The 16699-nt window shown below is 35.5% G+C and overlaps 1 protein-coding gene across 4 annotated transcripts in view; it reads right to left on the minus strand.

Annotated features, from left to right (window-relative positions):
• KCNT2 (potassium sodium-activated channel subfamily T member 2) overlaps positions 1–16699 on the minus strand; it is a 172220-nt gene that overhangs the window by 69507 nt on the left and 86014 nt on the right. For all 4 annotated transcript variants that reach the window (XM_052802059.1, XM_052802061.1, XM_052802062.1 and 1 more), the window contains exons 10-13: positions 11652–11832; positions 9328–9492; positions 7645–7781; positions 3862–3925 (exon numbers count right to left, since the gene is read on the minus strand). In XM_052802059.1, coding sequence (XP_052658019.1) covers positions 3862–3925; positions 7645–7781; positions 9328–9492; positions 11652–11832 — 547 coding nt within the window. The remainder of the gene's footprint in view (positions 1–3861; positions 3926–7644; positions 7782–9327; positions 9493–11651; positions 11833–16699) is intronic.

The raw sequence follows: 16699 nt of genomic DNA on the forward strand, positions 1-16699 counted from the left end.
TAGATCTACTATTTAGTAGTGTCATGCAATTTAATCAACAGAAGGGGTAAAAAAAAAAAAAAAGGTGCAATCTTGAACTAAACCATCAGAAAGCATCAGAACAAAGCTGTCAGCAGTAGAAGTGGTCTTTCATATACTTATATAGTCTATTAATGAGTTATCTATAGGATAATTCAAAATAGACTTCTCTTCCCACTCCTCAGGTTAAAACAGCAGATGTACTGTTTTCAGGTACCTTAGGTTTGTGGAGCAATTTGATGTGGGCAGCCCACTGAAGTCACTGGCTATCTTTGTGGTGTGGTACAGACTACTTTTCTATACCCATCAGTCAAAAAAAAAAAAAAAACAAACAAAAAAACCCCATCCAGACTTAAGTACAATTTGAACTCTCTTTAAGAGTTGCATCTTCCAGAAGTGAAACAGATCTGTCCTGCTTGCTACAGCAGATGAGCAGCTTACATCTTGGTCTGAGATGTCAAAATAGCATTTGATAGAATAAAATTTGGCAGAGCTTTGTCACCACAGAAGAAGTTGTTTCTGGTAGGAGACTTTGGAAAGCTGACAAATTCTTGGTCCAACTGTTGAAGTTCCTAGTCCTCCCAGTGAAAAAGGAAGCAACTGACAATTTTTATGAAGTAACTGCATGTCACCTGTTATTGTAATTTTCTCCTGAGCTATAGTTGAGATCAATGGATCGGAGGCAACACAGACTTTGGCACTAAAACGTACTAACTAACGAAATAGCAAGCAATGAACAGCCAGTGGTATCTATGGCAAATGAGCAAATCCTCTGCTGAGGACTGTAGCTGGGGAGATAAAAACCCTCATGGACTTTGAAAAATCACATGAGTAACAACAGCTGTTCTGATCAGGAATCTCCTCAACGCATCTGTTAATTTTTATTTTGACAGTTGTCAGATGTAGGAGAGGATCCAAGGCACTCCTAACAGTTTGTCAGCTTCTCAAGCACAGCAGGGTGAAAAATCAAGTTGTAAAGATTGATACTGGGATGACAACTGAAATTCCTTCAGCCCAGTGACAAACTGTAACCTTATGCACTACAATACTGAAGTTCGTGACTAGAGCTGGAACAGTGTAGGAAATTAAAGCCATTTCATTTCAAAGCTCTGGAGGGCAGTAAAATAAAACAAAATTTTAAAAACCCCACAGTTGTGCTGTTTTCTACTTGCAGTATAAATAATTACATTCCCTGTGAAAATGAAAACTGAACAACAACAAAAACAGAGAGGTGACATCTTGTTTAAAAACTTCAGATGACATTGACCCTCAGCGTATCACTGCTACAGCTGACATACTGTGCCATTATGACTAGCCAGCCAGTCACCCAACAGGGCATTCTGTCCCAGAGGAACGTAACAGCATTGTGTCTTTGGTAAGATTTGCCTGTTTGTTTGCTCCAGGTACAATAATAAATGAGATTTGATCATAGTCTGTTCTGGAAGCTGAAATGTGCCAGGTACCATTCTTTTATTTCCTGGGGCCCAGTGTCCCGAGGGCAGAAAGGCTGCCTGGAGAGAGTTGTAGCTGGCCATGACTCTGAAACCAAAACTAGATAGTGCTGGCCAGAATGGATGGAAGCTCTGTGAGCTCCATGTAGAGTCCCCTGTCTGCCCTGTAGGAGAGTTCAGCAGAGCTGAAAATTGTCCTTTCTTTGTATAAATTCTGGAGAGGTTATGAGCAGAGATGAACAGCTTACCTCTAAGTGAATCCTGTGTTGGTGATGTCCTTAAAGCTGCATAAACCTACCAAGTGCAATGTAAATCACATGCTCTGCTTATATGGGATTTCTCATTTCTAAGCATTTCACAACTGTCAAGTATATTCTGTGAAATGAGATGTTGTAGCCAATTTATTCTGAACTTCATGGCTAATTTAGGCAAGGCAGTTGGCTTTTTGATATTTTTCAGTCTCACAGAAGTTACCAGTATTTTCCCAGGTATTTACATGAATTGTTGCTTGTTCTTATCCTTAAAAACCCTAGCACCTCTGTCACTTCCAAACAGTATGCTTGCCTTACTTGACTACTCCAGGACTACTTGCTGCCAGTTCAGTGGCTTTTGTTAGTGTGTTTTCAGGAGTCTATTGCTGATTAATCAAATTCAAAGCTCTTAGTTCAGTAAGTTTGAATATTATAGTAAGAGCACAGATTTATTTCTCAGGGAGTTCAGTGGCTTTCTGCAAGTGATGGGTCCAGCACAGGGTCTTTAGCATTGAAGAAAGTATTTTTTACAGCATGCTGGTAGTCTACAAAAAATTAAGTTATTTTTGATAAAATTTGCTTCTGGGGACTCATTTGCCTAGGAAGGAAATAATCCTTTCTTCTTGCTAGCTGCAGCTTATGTTGCTTTTTTTGTTCTTCCTTCTCTGGTAAGATGTATGTGTAGGTATGGAAACAACTAAGTTTTGATTGCAGATGAAGTAATTGTAAAAGTGATAAAGAATATATTAAGAAATGCTGCATGTATAATGAAAAGCCCTCATTTCCCATGTTTTTCTGTATCTATTTTTAATGTTTAGAAAAATAATTCCTATTTCTTATAATGTAGCAGCAAACCAGTATTTTTTAATTGAGATAGCTTAAAACATAATTACAGAATTATAAACACTAGTTTGACCTTGTTAGGCAATTTGTAAGCATCTTAATTTAACTTTGTGAATATTCAGATTTATTCTGATCTTCCTTTGGAGTTCAAGATTGAACTGAATAGAGGCAAGTGTGCAATAATTTAGCATGCAGCTCATGGTGAAAAATTTAAAGTTGTATTCATAAATCCTTCCTCGGTGGACTTTTTTCCTGGATATTTGTGATTGGTAGGTAATTTCATTAGTTTGAAGAGTTCTAGTTCATATTACAATAGTTTTATTCTTTTATCACAGATACGCTGAGTAGAGGCTTGTATTAGCAGTCTTCCTTTGTGGACAGTAACTTACCTGACTGCAAATAACTAGTAGCATGGGCAAAACCATAGTAATTTATTTAAAGAATCATGCCATTTTTCACATTTAAAAATGGCCAATATGAAAAATGGTCAAATACTCTCAGAAATATTGGTTATTTGGTATTTATTATCATTAATCTATAAAATTGAATTCAATCTTTACTTTGTTAGTAGTAAACTTTCAATACTTCAATAGTTCTGAATGGAAATACCAATCAGTTGATATCTATCTCTTTTCTGATTTAATAAATATATAACTCTTTGAATTGGATATCTAGAGCAAACACTGACATTAATCCACGTAACTTGAATAAAGCTTTTTTGACAGAGTACTACCCTTTGGAATGATTAATGACTAGGTATCAATATATCTATAAGGTGCCATGATAGTGCTTATATAGTATTCTGCCATTGTTCCATAAAAAAGGAGATAACTCATAAAAATTTATTTTATTCAACGTGAAAATTGTTTTTGAAAGTACTGTATTCTTACAGTACCCTTTTATTTTTTTAAAGTCCCGTAAGAATGTATAAATTCTTATTTTTTTTTACAAAAAAGTTCAATGTATAACTAAAATGTGCTGTAAAATCCAAACTTCTTTGGTAGGTAGGTCATGTAATTTATTTTCTAAACAAGCAGAAGTAGATATGTTAGGTGAAATGAGCCATTAGATCATGTTTCATAAATTTGTGAAATCCTGGCCTTAATAGAATCCAATAGAAACCTTTTAATTATCTTAACTGAGACAAGAAGTTCATCCCACATACAAAATCCCTCTGTAAATCAGCTAATTTTCAATCTTCTGTTCACAGAATATGTCTCAGTGCCTGAGAGGGACTAAGGGCAGTAACAGTATAAACAGCATGTACATTCATTCTTAGTTATTTCTTCAAAACTTACAGCTGCTGTCCGGTCCACCTCACAGCGGCTACTCAGAATGAAACAAGCTTCAGCATCATCCATTCTAGAAGAAGGAAGACAAGCCTGTTACATACCAACAAAACACTTATGTGGACTTGTGTTTCACAGTTTATAGTCTTGTATGCTTACAGAAACAGAATACAGAGAAAGTTTAGTCTATCTGTTCTCATGCGTTATCTGAATGTCAACAGCAGGCACTTTGTGCACTAACTCATGGTGTACCAGTATTTCTTGACTAGGTTCTGGGAAACTTTCTTTCCCTGGTGCCAGTAGAAGCTGTGCCACAGTAATAAAAGCAGAGTGGCCTCAAATACAAAATAAGTATTTATCTGTCATCAGTGTAAAAGGTGAATAAATAACACCAGTCTGCATAGTGTGTAAGGGTATGATATGTACAAGTTATTATTGATAAGAATGAAAGAGAGGGGGCTGACAACTTCACATAGACTTGTCTTGCCTAGTGATAGCAGAAAGATGGGTAGATGTACTAGAATAATTCATTTGGGATAAACAACAAACATTTCTGTGTATGTATGCATTAAATGAATTAACCATTTTCAGTTCATGGTCTCTTTGAGAACTTTTAATGCCTAATTGTTCTCTACTGGGTACAACTGGTCACGTAATAAAAAGAGTGGTGGTGGAAATGCAGAAAAAAACTATCTGACTGAAGGTTTAATCAAAGTTTGCTTTTCTTCTCTTGCCTCAGATCTTGATATCCTTGTCCAGTGAATCCTACTTCACTTACTGGTACATGGAAGTAAAGAAATAGGGACTTGGTTGACCTCCCTGGGAAGACAGGACTTTCTGGGCAAAGAGAAACAGGATGATCATAATGGGTTTCCTGGGAAGGAGAAAAGTGAGACAGAAGCTGGGGAAAATGAACAGGCAGTTCACTGCTCATTACAGCAACTCCATTCTGGAGTCTTGAATGGGACCTGAGATTCCTAAACCTTTGGTTTCTCTGCTTCTAGAAAATGGAACTGGTGGTTGTTAGTAAAAGTTTAGGCCATTGGGACCCTAGGTTTAGACTGAGAGCCCATTCTTTTAGGTACTGTACAAACACAGAACACAAAGACAGTCTTTGGCATTTAAGCTGTGAGTGACATGACAAAGGACAACAAAAGCATATGCAAACGTGGGAAACAGGAAGAAACGGTGTGACAATACCTGAATATAAAAATTATCGTAGTAGAAAGTGGTCTCACTAGATATGAGAGCAGACAACTGACTGAAGAGAGGATGCGAGTCAGAATACTGGGATTACTTTGCAGATGTTTCTGAGAAATTCATCCTATATTAAAGGGACAGCATGGATGAAATCACAATGGGACTTGTATCTTAATCTGTTGTACGTGTGAAAGAGAATGAATAACATTATAGACTTATCAGAAGGTTACCTCTCAGTAAGAACTGGGAGTTGCAGGCTAAGTGAGAATAAGGGGTCACTCCTTGATGCAATAAAGAAGGGTAAGCCAGGGAAGGACTGCAATGAGGCAAAGTGATGTACTACATAAATAATATTTTCAGAGTGTTCTGAAACAAGGGTTCAGGGAGTTGAGATGCTATATGTCAAGAATATAAATATAGTTTTAAGTGGGGCAAAAATGAGAGCTTGTGTGGGAAAACACTTGCAAGATGCAGGCTTAGTCTACATAGCATGCTCTACAATACAATTCCAAGCTTATTATTCACAGAGGATAGTGGTTTTACTTTGCTAGCAAAAATTAAGATCTATTTACAACTCTCTGCAACTAAACCAAAGTTGATAAATAGATATCTATAATGAGATGTCAGATAGCTTGGAAAAAGTATAAGGTAAATAAAAAGAGTGGACATGAAGATGATTAAGATTTGTGATGGTTCACTAAAGAAAGTGGAAGGAGAGAGAAAAAATGTTTGAAGTCATGACAGAACATGGGAGAAAGCTGTAGGGGAAAGAAATCAAGCATGGTAGTGTTACTCACTTTCTAGTGCTAGTCTGCATGGAGAATGAGAGCTGTTTTAATCAGTTACTGTGTTATTTTAAATGCTGAAGGTAGCTATAAAGCTTCCAGTCATGCTGATGAACAATATAGGCATCAGTGTGATACCTCATGACAGAATTCATCCTGCTTTTTTGTTAAGGCTGGGCATGTGAACATTGTTCAGAGATCACCAAAAATTTTCAACATGAAGCTCTTAAAGATAGGAAGCAAGAATGAATATCATTTTTGTAATGTCAAATTGTGTATTAGGGCATGTAAAGCAAAATAGAGTCTTTAGTTAACTGAGTATTTACTACTTATGCAGCCAGCCAACTTTTGGTATTCCTTTACTTTTTAATGAACCTTTATCATGTTATTTTGACATTGCATTCACATATAATACATGTGTAAATTTTGATGAGACACTGCTTGATTATTTTGTTGTTGGTAACCATTACTTTATTTATTAGAATAAGTTTACCATGTGCCTTGTTATCTTCTCAGTACATTATGTTCTCATTAAAAAGAAATACACCAAACATCGTGGGTACTGGGTTGTATTTCATATTAAATGTTCTATTAAATTCCCACTATGATTCTTCCCTCAGGAGAGGCTGAAAATTATTCTATGACAGGTACATTCAATTACATGTTCTGCAGGAAAAAGCACAGTTCCATAGTTGACTACCTCCAGGTTATTGTAAGTGAAATTCAAGATTATCTTTAGGGAACAGCCTAATTTTTCTTCTCCTAAAGTGTAGAACAAATGCCAGCTAAATCTCCACAAGCATTCCTTCTTGAAATCAGCAAGAGAGCAAAAAAAGGAACCTCTCTCTAAAGGAAAATTCCTAATCCTGAAAAAAGCTTTACTGGATTTTCAAATTTTAAACAGATATAGAAGTAGTTGTTTTTTTCACTGGCAGAAATCTGAGAAGATAACACTGCTGACTAGACTTCTCACAGATTAGATTCTTGGAAATAACTCCCCTGGGGTAAAGAAGGCTGAATGACACAAATACTCAGACAGGTATTGGCTTCATTTTAGATATCTATATTAGTTGCTGAATAAGTTCTTATAAAGAGCAATGCAAATAAGTTAAATCAGTTATTTGCTAAGAAGCACCTTTCTCTCTTTTTGGAGAGTTTAAAGAGAAGATCCTCCTACATGAATTCCACTGTGAATTCCTTCACACCTTCAAGTGATTGAGCAATGGTGGGGGGAGGTTGAGGAACTGTGTTTGACTGATGTGTTTTGATTAATGTGATTCACTATTAACAGGCAGAGAGAATTTTTTAGAAGTGGTGGAACTATGTGGTAAGAGGAAAGCCCTGAAAGAAGAGTGTATGGAGGTATAGTAGAGTAGTTGCTTATACTACCAGGCTGAACTTAGGAAGAAAATAAAACTGCAACGGGTTCAAAGGGCGATAATTATTTTTGTTGACTTTTCTCCCCTTCAGTTGGTCAGGAGAACAGAAACAAATTCTAGCATTACTGGCAGTTTTGGAATTTTCTGTGCTGCTTTTTCAGAAGAAATCACAGGCACTCTGTCTTGACACCTTTAAAAACTGAGACAGAAAAGATAGTGAAGAAAAATTTGGTCAAATGAAAGAGCTGACAAATATTTGTTCCTTGAAAAATTTCAGATATTAAGAAAAACACATTATATCAAAGAGCTTTGCTTTCTAAATACACATGCCTTCCTTCTAGCACAGCTTCTGTTGTTTGTCAAATTTACTTATCAAACAGTATGAGTGAAACAAAAGGAAAAACCAAAACTGGACAATATTTGCCTACTTAGCTCTCAACAGGTCTTGATCTTTTAGCGCTGAGCCTTGCAGATAGATAACTCTTTGGGACCACATTGGGATCTGTAACACCCTTCGGACCTGAGCATCCATCTCAGTAGGACACAAAATAACGACATAATAGTCCTGTCAAAAACATAAGGGGGAATAGTCATGTTATTTTTTTTACATTACCATTTACTGTTGCTAGAGAATGAGTCAGCAGAGACTCAGGATGTCAAAAATGTCTCTGATAATTCTCAAATTTAATTCACAAAAGTTATTGGAATACATGTGTTTAAAATATTGAATTCTTTAATAAATATGGCTGGACAGTTGTCAACTGGTCAGGAAAGACTCCCAGGCAGCAACGGAAGTCCATTTAGAAACATTTTTGTTTCCATATGAGCATAATTTTTTTTAGAGACAATTTACACTTCTGTCATTCTAGCTGGAAAATGTAGGAAGTTTTCAACAATCGAAAAGGAATTGCCTTCCCCCAAACTGCTTCCTCTACATTAATGGGCAGATCCATCCTTGTTAGGAAAATTAGGTTGCTCTGAAGTATACACGTGTGTACATAGGAAAAGAAGAGAAAAATGGAATGTGAGAGGAGAGACTTGAGAGCTTAGGACAGGCTCATCATAGAAGTCTTCCTTAGTACACACAGACTTTTGCAGAAAGCTTAGTGCATTGGATCTGGTGTATCATCTGTATCCTTCAGCTTCCCATTTCAATTGTGAAGGGAACGCATATAAGCTCTTTTAGGCTACATAAGTATTATAAGGACATTTCTTCTTTGTCTCCAGTGTATCACAGAGCCTGACTCATTCTTCAGGCTAGTTAACTAAATTTTGGATTTCAATTTGTGTTTGCATCTATAAAGAACTGGATTTCTTTGTGCATTTGCTTATGCCTCTTACTAGCTAATTATTTGGGGCAATATTTTGGATTTGAGATTTGTCAAATTGCTGCTCAGCAATTTGAGGCTTCTATTTTCGTGATTTTTTTTCACTAGTTAATGAAGCATGGTACCACAGGTAACTTAGTAAAAGACATAGAGGAGATTTAGTAAAAGAAATGGTCTGTAGCAAAGCTAATGATAAGGAATCCAAATTGCTCTCTCACATAAAAATAAGCTTTTAGATGATCAAAACAATTCATGTAACATGTTTGCATTAGCTAGGGAATATGTGTACACTAAGAAAATCTCGTGTGTAATCTTTCAAGGTCTTTGTCTTTTAAAGTATGTCTATTTATTTCTTAATTTCAATAATTCCAAAAGGATCTAATCTTCCTAACCCTGGCAAAAAACAAAGCAAAATGTGAAAACCAAAAGATGCTTTGACTTGTGAGGAGTTTTGGATCCAGTCCCAAAACAACAGGAAAAATAATTTGAGTAGTTTTCATTTATTTTCTATTTTGGGGTAGAATATAAGGAATTTGCATGTAAATATCTGTTTCTAAAAGGACTGGCATAATTCAACAAGACAGTAATTCTATCCATTTAGTCTATTTATCTCAATTTAAAATTAATGTCTCCATACTGTATCTCAGCTTCTTATTGCAATTATAGATTCCCAATTCAGTCAGCTATTCCCAAATTTAGTTTTACATACTAAAGACCAGTTCAGAAGGCTGTCTGTAAAAAATCTGTTTTATTTTCCTTTTTTTTTTTTACCACTGTAAGTACCTGCAATCTGGGGTGAGCATAGAATTCATTTAAGAAATCCATAAGTAAGTCAATCTTCAGAGAGCTAACACACAGCACAACATGTTTTTCCGTCTGAGCTCTGTGTCGACTGTAGTTACCACCAGACTTTTGTCTCTCCATCCACAAATATGCCAGCTGTTCAAACTGCAAGAGATGCCAATTGTCAGTGAAATACAGACAAGCAGATGTGCAGTACAACTGTATCATGACTTACCAATGTTGCATCATTCATCTCATGCCTTTGTGAAAAGCTGCCCTTAGCCCACATTGTCTTTTTCTTCATAAAAAGTTCTCTAGTAAGTGGGTGAGATGAAAAGGGTGATTGAAAAACATGGCAGCAGAGCTAGTCTCTACCACACACAAATAGCAGGGTAAATACATTAACATATCATGAGATTACAGTAAATCTCAAGATTTTAGAAAAGAATGAAGGCTGTACCATATTTCCTTTATGTATTTCATACTTCTGAGCTCTCTTTTTCCAGTGCCATATAACATAAATGCTTCCCTCAATTGAAAGGTTAAATTTTCACACACTTAAGTGCATACTGTGAGTATAGATATTTGGATAGAAGCACCATTTTACTTACTTTGGGCAGAGTACTTACTCTTCTCAGAGACTTTAAAATGTTCTGAAGGTGACCTTCTGTATACTCTCTTATCTGTCTTTTAAATTTAGATACAACTTAAATACACAGCAGCTGTTAATGCAGCAAATTTGCCTTTGCCAGCTGAACAACATATGCAGGCTAACAGTAAACATTCCTCTACTAGTTTGAATCCTTCATACTAAAGAGAATACTGTAACAATCTGTAATAAAACATACAAACACCATTTCAAAGTTTCTTGTAAATAATATGCATTTAAGACTGAGCTCAATTTAACTATATATCTGTGTGATAGCTGCTTTTTCTCATTCACATTCAACTGATGGAGAGACTGAATCATGAATAATAAATGATTTCATATCATAGCAGGACAAAAGCTCAGGAGAGAACGCATCCCACATTCTGTGTATGGAAGACTATATGAAGCCCCCAGTATCACTACAAAGCTATAAAATAAAGTAGCTAATAATAGGTAAATTTATGTGAAAGGGCAGTAGATTCCAGGTTATTTACTTGTAACACAGCTCTTATGCCTGAAGTGTATATCAGAACTACCTGAAAGATGAAATTTGTATTTCCTAGGAAATTCCAAATTTCTTAAACAAAGCATATTTTAGTTTTCAATAGTATATATATTTTACTAAATTTCTACTGAGTGGGAATACAATTGTGTTAGTGCATATGTCTGTGTATGCAGACATTAAATATTTAGGTATAATTAAAATGTTCAAATAATTTCAAGGAAATTAATGCTGAAAGCTTGAGCTTCCAATCTCTCAGGGTTTCTGTGTTGTCTGCTCACAGTGAGCTTTAGTTCACTGTCAAAGAAGCAGAGTCTGGAGACTATGGCTGTGTGAGAAAGTCCGGAGCTTCATGGTCTAGCAGGTCTGCTATAAGCTTTGATAAGCATTCACAATGTCTCCCCACATCTCCTTTTTGTGGCACGAGGTCTGGGTGATCACCAAGTGTGGAACAGTTAACATCTTGACAGGGCTTCCCATGTAATCTCAGGGTTTCTGTCATAAAGCCTCACCTAATGAGCTGGGAAATATATGGTACCAATTTAATGAAACTGATTAATTCCTTGAAATACTTGGATTTTCATAAATCAGCCTTCTCCTGTTGAAACTGTTAGAAGTCCTAAACTTAAGTAGGCATCAAAAATTCCTAACTGTGCTGTTGGCTCTGTTTGTGTGCGTACCGACATACACAGCTGTGAACCCAATTTGCTTGAGTTGCAGATTTAATGAGATTTTTTTCAACTTAGCACTGAGCTGTAAGAGTAAGAGAGGAAGCGGAGAGAACCAAGATTAGAAACAGGGAGAGCCTGCAGAGGAAATGCTATACTCATAAAGAAAGTGCTGGCTACTGTTGTTTTTTTTTTAAATTGCTCCTTTAATAACAAACCCATATCTCAGGATGAAGGAAGGGTTCTGTGGTACATGACAGGAACAGAAAGCTTTCACCAGCATTTGAAAACTGTTATTAGTGCTCTGGGGTTTTTAGTATAAATCTAGACTACAGAAGAACAGACAAAGGAAAAAGGAAGGAAAAAAAAACCAGAATAGGAGGTATAGAAGATGGTTATTTTTTCTGACATTTTATATGCAATAATAATAGTAACAATAAATTATTTCACTTATTACTCTTTTGTTTTAAAAACAATTCTAAAGAGAAGAAAAATCCACATTTACCTGTATGGGCAACACCACAAGAGCAACACAGATCATAATGACAACAAGCAGCTTTGAAGGCCATATCTTGGGTGTAACATCCCCAAAGCCCACAGTGGAAAATGTCACTATGCAGAAATAAAGGGAGTCAAAGAGAGTCAACCTGTTTCCTGCTCGTTCCAGATGCTGAATTCCACAAATACTATGTAGAAAAGAATGAATAAAGACATGAAAAATAAAAACTGTACTTAGGGTCAGTTCAAGTTTGATGATTATATGTGCAGAGAACTATTTATTTTCAGAATTCAGAAATAGCTTAGCAAAGACATTTTTTCAAAGAAGAGAAAAAATTAGTATCAAATCAGAAGTGTGTTATTAATATAATTTTCAAATGTCATTTGTAATAAAAGAAACTCATTTTTTGATTATTTCAATAGGATAGTCACAACTTTGTTGCTAGGTTTTGCTCAGTGGCTGTTGTGAGGGAGAGGTGGTATATAGAACATCATGGATTGATGCAGTTCCTTTCTAAACCAGAACAAAACAGATGGTATATAGCTGCCATCATTCAGAATTTTTTATAAACATCTTGTAACTTTCAGGGAGAGTTTGCTAGTATGGCTAAGAAAATATACATACTGCTTTCTTTAAATCTATCGCTCTTTATGTTGGTCTCTATCCCTTTCTGTGGCAAGAGTTACTAGCACGAACTAGATATGAGTGTGTGTGTTGCATACTAGAAGGATAATGTTGGTACAAATGGGTGCTGACTGTCTAGAATAAACTGAATGTGAGAATTGCAGGTTATCAAATTGTCAGAGTAATGTGTCCAGGGTCAGCCTTCAGGTGGAAAGTGGAAGATGCCAACTGGTATGAATATTCTGCTCGCTAAAAGTACAGAATAGAAATAATAAGCCTTGGCTGTCTATGATAGCAGAACAAATGAAGTTCATTCCTTCCAGTCACAAATTCCTGTGAACAAGGAAATGGTAGCCCAAGTTAATTAGTAATTATTTCTTTTGTAATCAGCATGATGTGGTTTTGGTTTTGAGAAGCTGTAGCAGCATATGTCCACAGGTCTTACTGCTATTTCATATGTTGCAGATTTTAATAATATTTCACTTTGAAAAAATATACCATGATAAAGAGCTTCCCAAATTTAAAATATGATCTTCCCTACAGTAGAATTACTTAGATCAGTTCAGGCTTTTAAATTATATTCACCTATATGAAGAAAATCAATGTGTGAACCACCCTGAATAGTGTTTTTCCCCTTCGAGTTAGCAGGATGATTTCTCCTCAGAGAATTAGAGACATAATTGATAAATAATATAGTATTCCTTAATAATTATTCTAGAACACACCAAAGATGATTTCTTCATATATGGTATCCAGACGGTAATAGTCACTCATTAATACCTGCCATGGTAAGATCTTTGCATCACCAGGGAGACCCTGTGTTTATAACAGCTTTAGCAGTTGTTCTTCTGTTCTCTGTTCTGGTTCTCCAAAAATAATTTAGCTGTGGGCAGTAGCATTTCCAGAACATATGGATCAAATTCCCAGTTTCCTTTTCACAGTTCTAGCATTTGTAGTTTTCACACATCTCAAAATGTTCTTAAAAGGGTGGGAGTTTTTTTCCCCATTGTTTGCATAAGTTTCATACTTCAGTAAGAACTGATACTTTTATATTTCTATTCAATTTGTCCCACATTTTTCATTGGAGTTGTAATCTTGATCTTCCATAATTTCACTATGTTCCCAGTTTTTTCTTTTTTTTTTTTTCTTTGACAAAAAGGAGAATTATATTTTTGTCCCTGAAAATATTAACAGAACGACTGTAAGGAATTATGCTAATGAAGCTTTCTTTTGATCTCAGACAAGGAAGTTTTTCCAGTGTTAATTTGAAACAATAGAGTATACTGCAGAGGCATCCGAGTATGGAAAAAGAAGCTATTTTAATATCATTAGTCATATAAGTTATATGTAATTTTAAAAGCAGAATGGTGATGGGTTTTTAATTCTTCATTGTTATTATTCCGGATCACCATGGTGCGTTTTCTTCTCTTTAGTTGTCTTTTGTGGGTAAATCTCTAAAACACATAACCTTGACTTCAGGAATTAAGGTCACAAGGGCCAGGAAAGCAGCAATTACATTGAGCCAGTGATGTGGTCCCCACATAACAGGACTATTACACCACTCCACTAAGTGTGTTAAATATCCACAGATGGGTTTGTATTGAAGCATAATGCATGATCCTATCATTGATAGAAATGTATTTTTTCTGATGCTGGTGCCTGTGAAATTGCTTGGTGTTTGTATATGCAAAAGGGTCAGGTTTACCCTTTGTATCTGACAGGATGGTTTAAGCTGTAAAAAAAAATTTATACCCTACTTTTTTTTACATTTTCAAGGAATGAGAACTGTTCCTTCACTTTTTGTTCTTTTTGTAAAACCTTACAAAAATTTTTAATAGCTTGGTGGTAGGAAAACTCAAGTCTTGATAAAGGAGATATTTTCTTTATCTTTATTCTTCTTCATGAGCTTCCGTAGCCAGCCCAGCCCATCACACTTTAGCTTAACTGAAATAAGTTAATACATCAGGAACCATTTCAGCCTTTTCTAAGTGAATGGTGAAATTCCCATTTTATTTAGTGAGACCAAGATTTCATTTTATCAGCTGTACTCCCTTACAGTCCTATATATTCCTATTCCTTGAAGCCATCAAAATAATTTTGTGCCTGATCCAAAATGTTGCAGATTCAAGCTGTTTCTCATTGAACCCAGTGGGCATGAGCCAAAGCTTCTCACATTTAGTTAACAATATTAAAGTCAGTAAGACATGGGAGCTCTTTCTTCTTTGCTGAAGAAGAAATTCAGCTCTTCTAACAGCTTGTTGAACAAATTAATTTCTTTCCTCAAAATTACTTGCACCTCATCTGCAGTTCTACCAAATCATACTTGAAGCCCTAACCCTGAAAACAAAGGAATGATAAATCCAAAATTAGGTTACCAAGTGTTAATTTTACTGGGTGTTTTGCTGCTCTGCCTTTTGTTTTTACTAGAGCCAGAGATCACAAAACTGCAGAAAACCCCAACTTTCAAGAGACAACTTTATGGGGGTCTCATTACCAAATGAAATACTACCTCTTTTACTCCTCCCCCAAGAATATTATACTTTAGTCTCACCACCAGTGCCTCTAAAGAAACATTACTCAGCATCTATAGCATGTTGCTATTTGGGCTACCAGATTACACTGCATAGAGAGTGCAGTGGAGAGTTATTGGCTGTCCATGAAGCCAAGTCCACATGGATTAGTTACTCCATTCCCCACAACATATTGACATCTTTTAATATAACCTTCTTTATATGAATAGTATCAACCTCTTTTTTTCTTGTAAATTAAGTGTTAAGCATTATTTTTAAAATATGCACAAATGCTGCATGTACCAATAGAGACAGCATATGTTCTTGTCTGCTTTCTTCTATTTCCTGACATAATGAAATACGTAGTCACTTGGACTTCATCTTTTGGCTGTTTTGATATTTTATGGTGGTATTTTTATCTCCTTGTTCCTGTTTGCTTCCTCCTCCTCTTTCATCCCATGAAGAAACAATAATTTACTTGGTCATCCCTGGACAAACATAAGGATTTCAAGCAGGAGAGGAATGTTCAGCAAAGGCAATGCTTACACCAGCTTGTTCTTGTGGAGAGAATAAACCACTATAATAATAAATACAGAAATAACACCTAATTAAAACATAGGGCCCAATCCAGCACCTTCTATACCAATTTTAGGTTGCCTGTAAATTCAGCAAGGCTGTCTTTTTATAGCAGATCTAAGTAAGCAGTTGCAACAAAACAAAATTGGTTTAATGGAAAGGAGATTTCGAACTACTAAAAACCCCACAGAAACCCAAACCATGGATCTGCTAAAGTAAAGTAGTATCAGAAATTTTATTACAAACTTATGGAGAACAGAAGTGTGATTTTAAACACTCTACTACCACTGCACTTGAAAAACAAAAAGTAAAGATAGCAACATGTAATCTCTGAAGATTAGTCATGTTTAGTTTAGGTATCATTTGAACTTTTGAGAGTTCGATCTTCATTTTACTGGAAGTTTTCTTTCTAATTCCAGGAATCTTTGTTTGCTTATTTTATGTGCCAAAACTAACTACTATTTCTTAATAACCTATATCCACATGCAGTACAGAAATAAATACTGTAGAGTAAAATAACCCCTGAGACTAAATCAGATTTTTGTCATGCTGTGGTAGCATGTCATAGAAATGGACTTAATAAGAACCATTTGGATAGCAATTTGCAAGTACTCTACATTAACTATTCTTATTTATAATCAATTGGTTATAATCTATTTTATATTGGTTTGTATTTTCATTTCAGTGTTGCCAAATATATCCGATTTCTACATTTTTATTTTCACTTTTAGAGAAAACTTATTGTTTACAGGTACAACCTCTTGAGGTCTAAAATAATGCACCAGAGGCTGAAGCCAAAAGTTAGAGATGCTTAGATGTCTTCAGGATTGGGTAGCAACTAATAGCATTGTTTTCTTTGGACTTTAACTTTGAGCTTCAACTTGTATAATTACTTTGTTGTGTTTTAAGTAGCTAGCTGCAGGGACTAGCTAATGAATATGTTGAAATCAAGGGGGATTAATTTTATGGGGTTTCAGTGAGATTTTGTGGTACAGGCTCAGTGCTCATATACTACAGAAGTTACATTTGAAATAACTTAGAAATATAGTAATTCTGCATATTAAGTAAGTGTTCCCAGTAGCTTCTCACACCCAAAACTCTTTAAAGTTTCTACATATCCTACCACAGAATGGTGATGCTAGAACAAATTACAAATTAAATTACAATTATTTGATTGTTCTGTACTGCCAATTGCTGTTTGTATTATTTTAAATTTTTTTGATGCTACTGTCAGAGATTTATTTTTCTTTATGAGAAAAATTGGAATAGACCATCAACTGTAGCAAATATCTATGGGTAAAATTCAAATACAGCAAAATACTGAAGACGACGACCATTTTAACT

The sequence above is a fragment of the Harpia harpyja genome, chromosome 11, assembly GCF_026419915.1.
Source record: "Harpia harpyja isolate bHarHar1 chromosome 11, bHarHar1 primary haplotype, whole genome shotgun sequence".
Classification (NCBI taxonomy): domain Eukaryota; kingdom Metazoa; phylum Chordata; class Aves; order Accipitriformes; family Accipitridae; genus Harpia; species Harpia harpyja.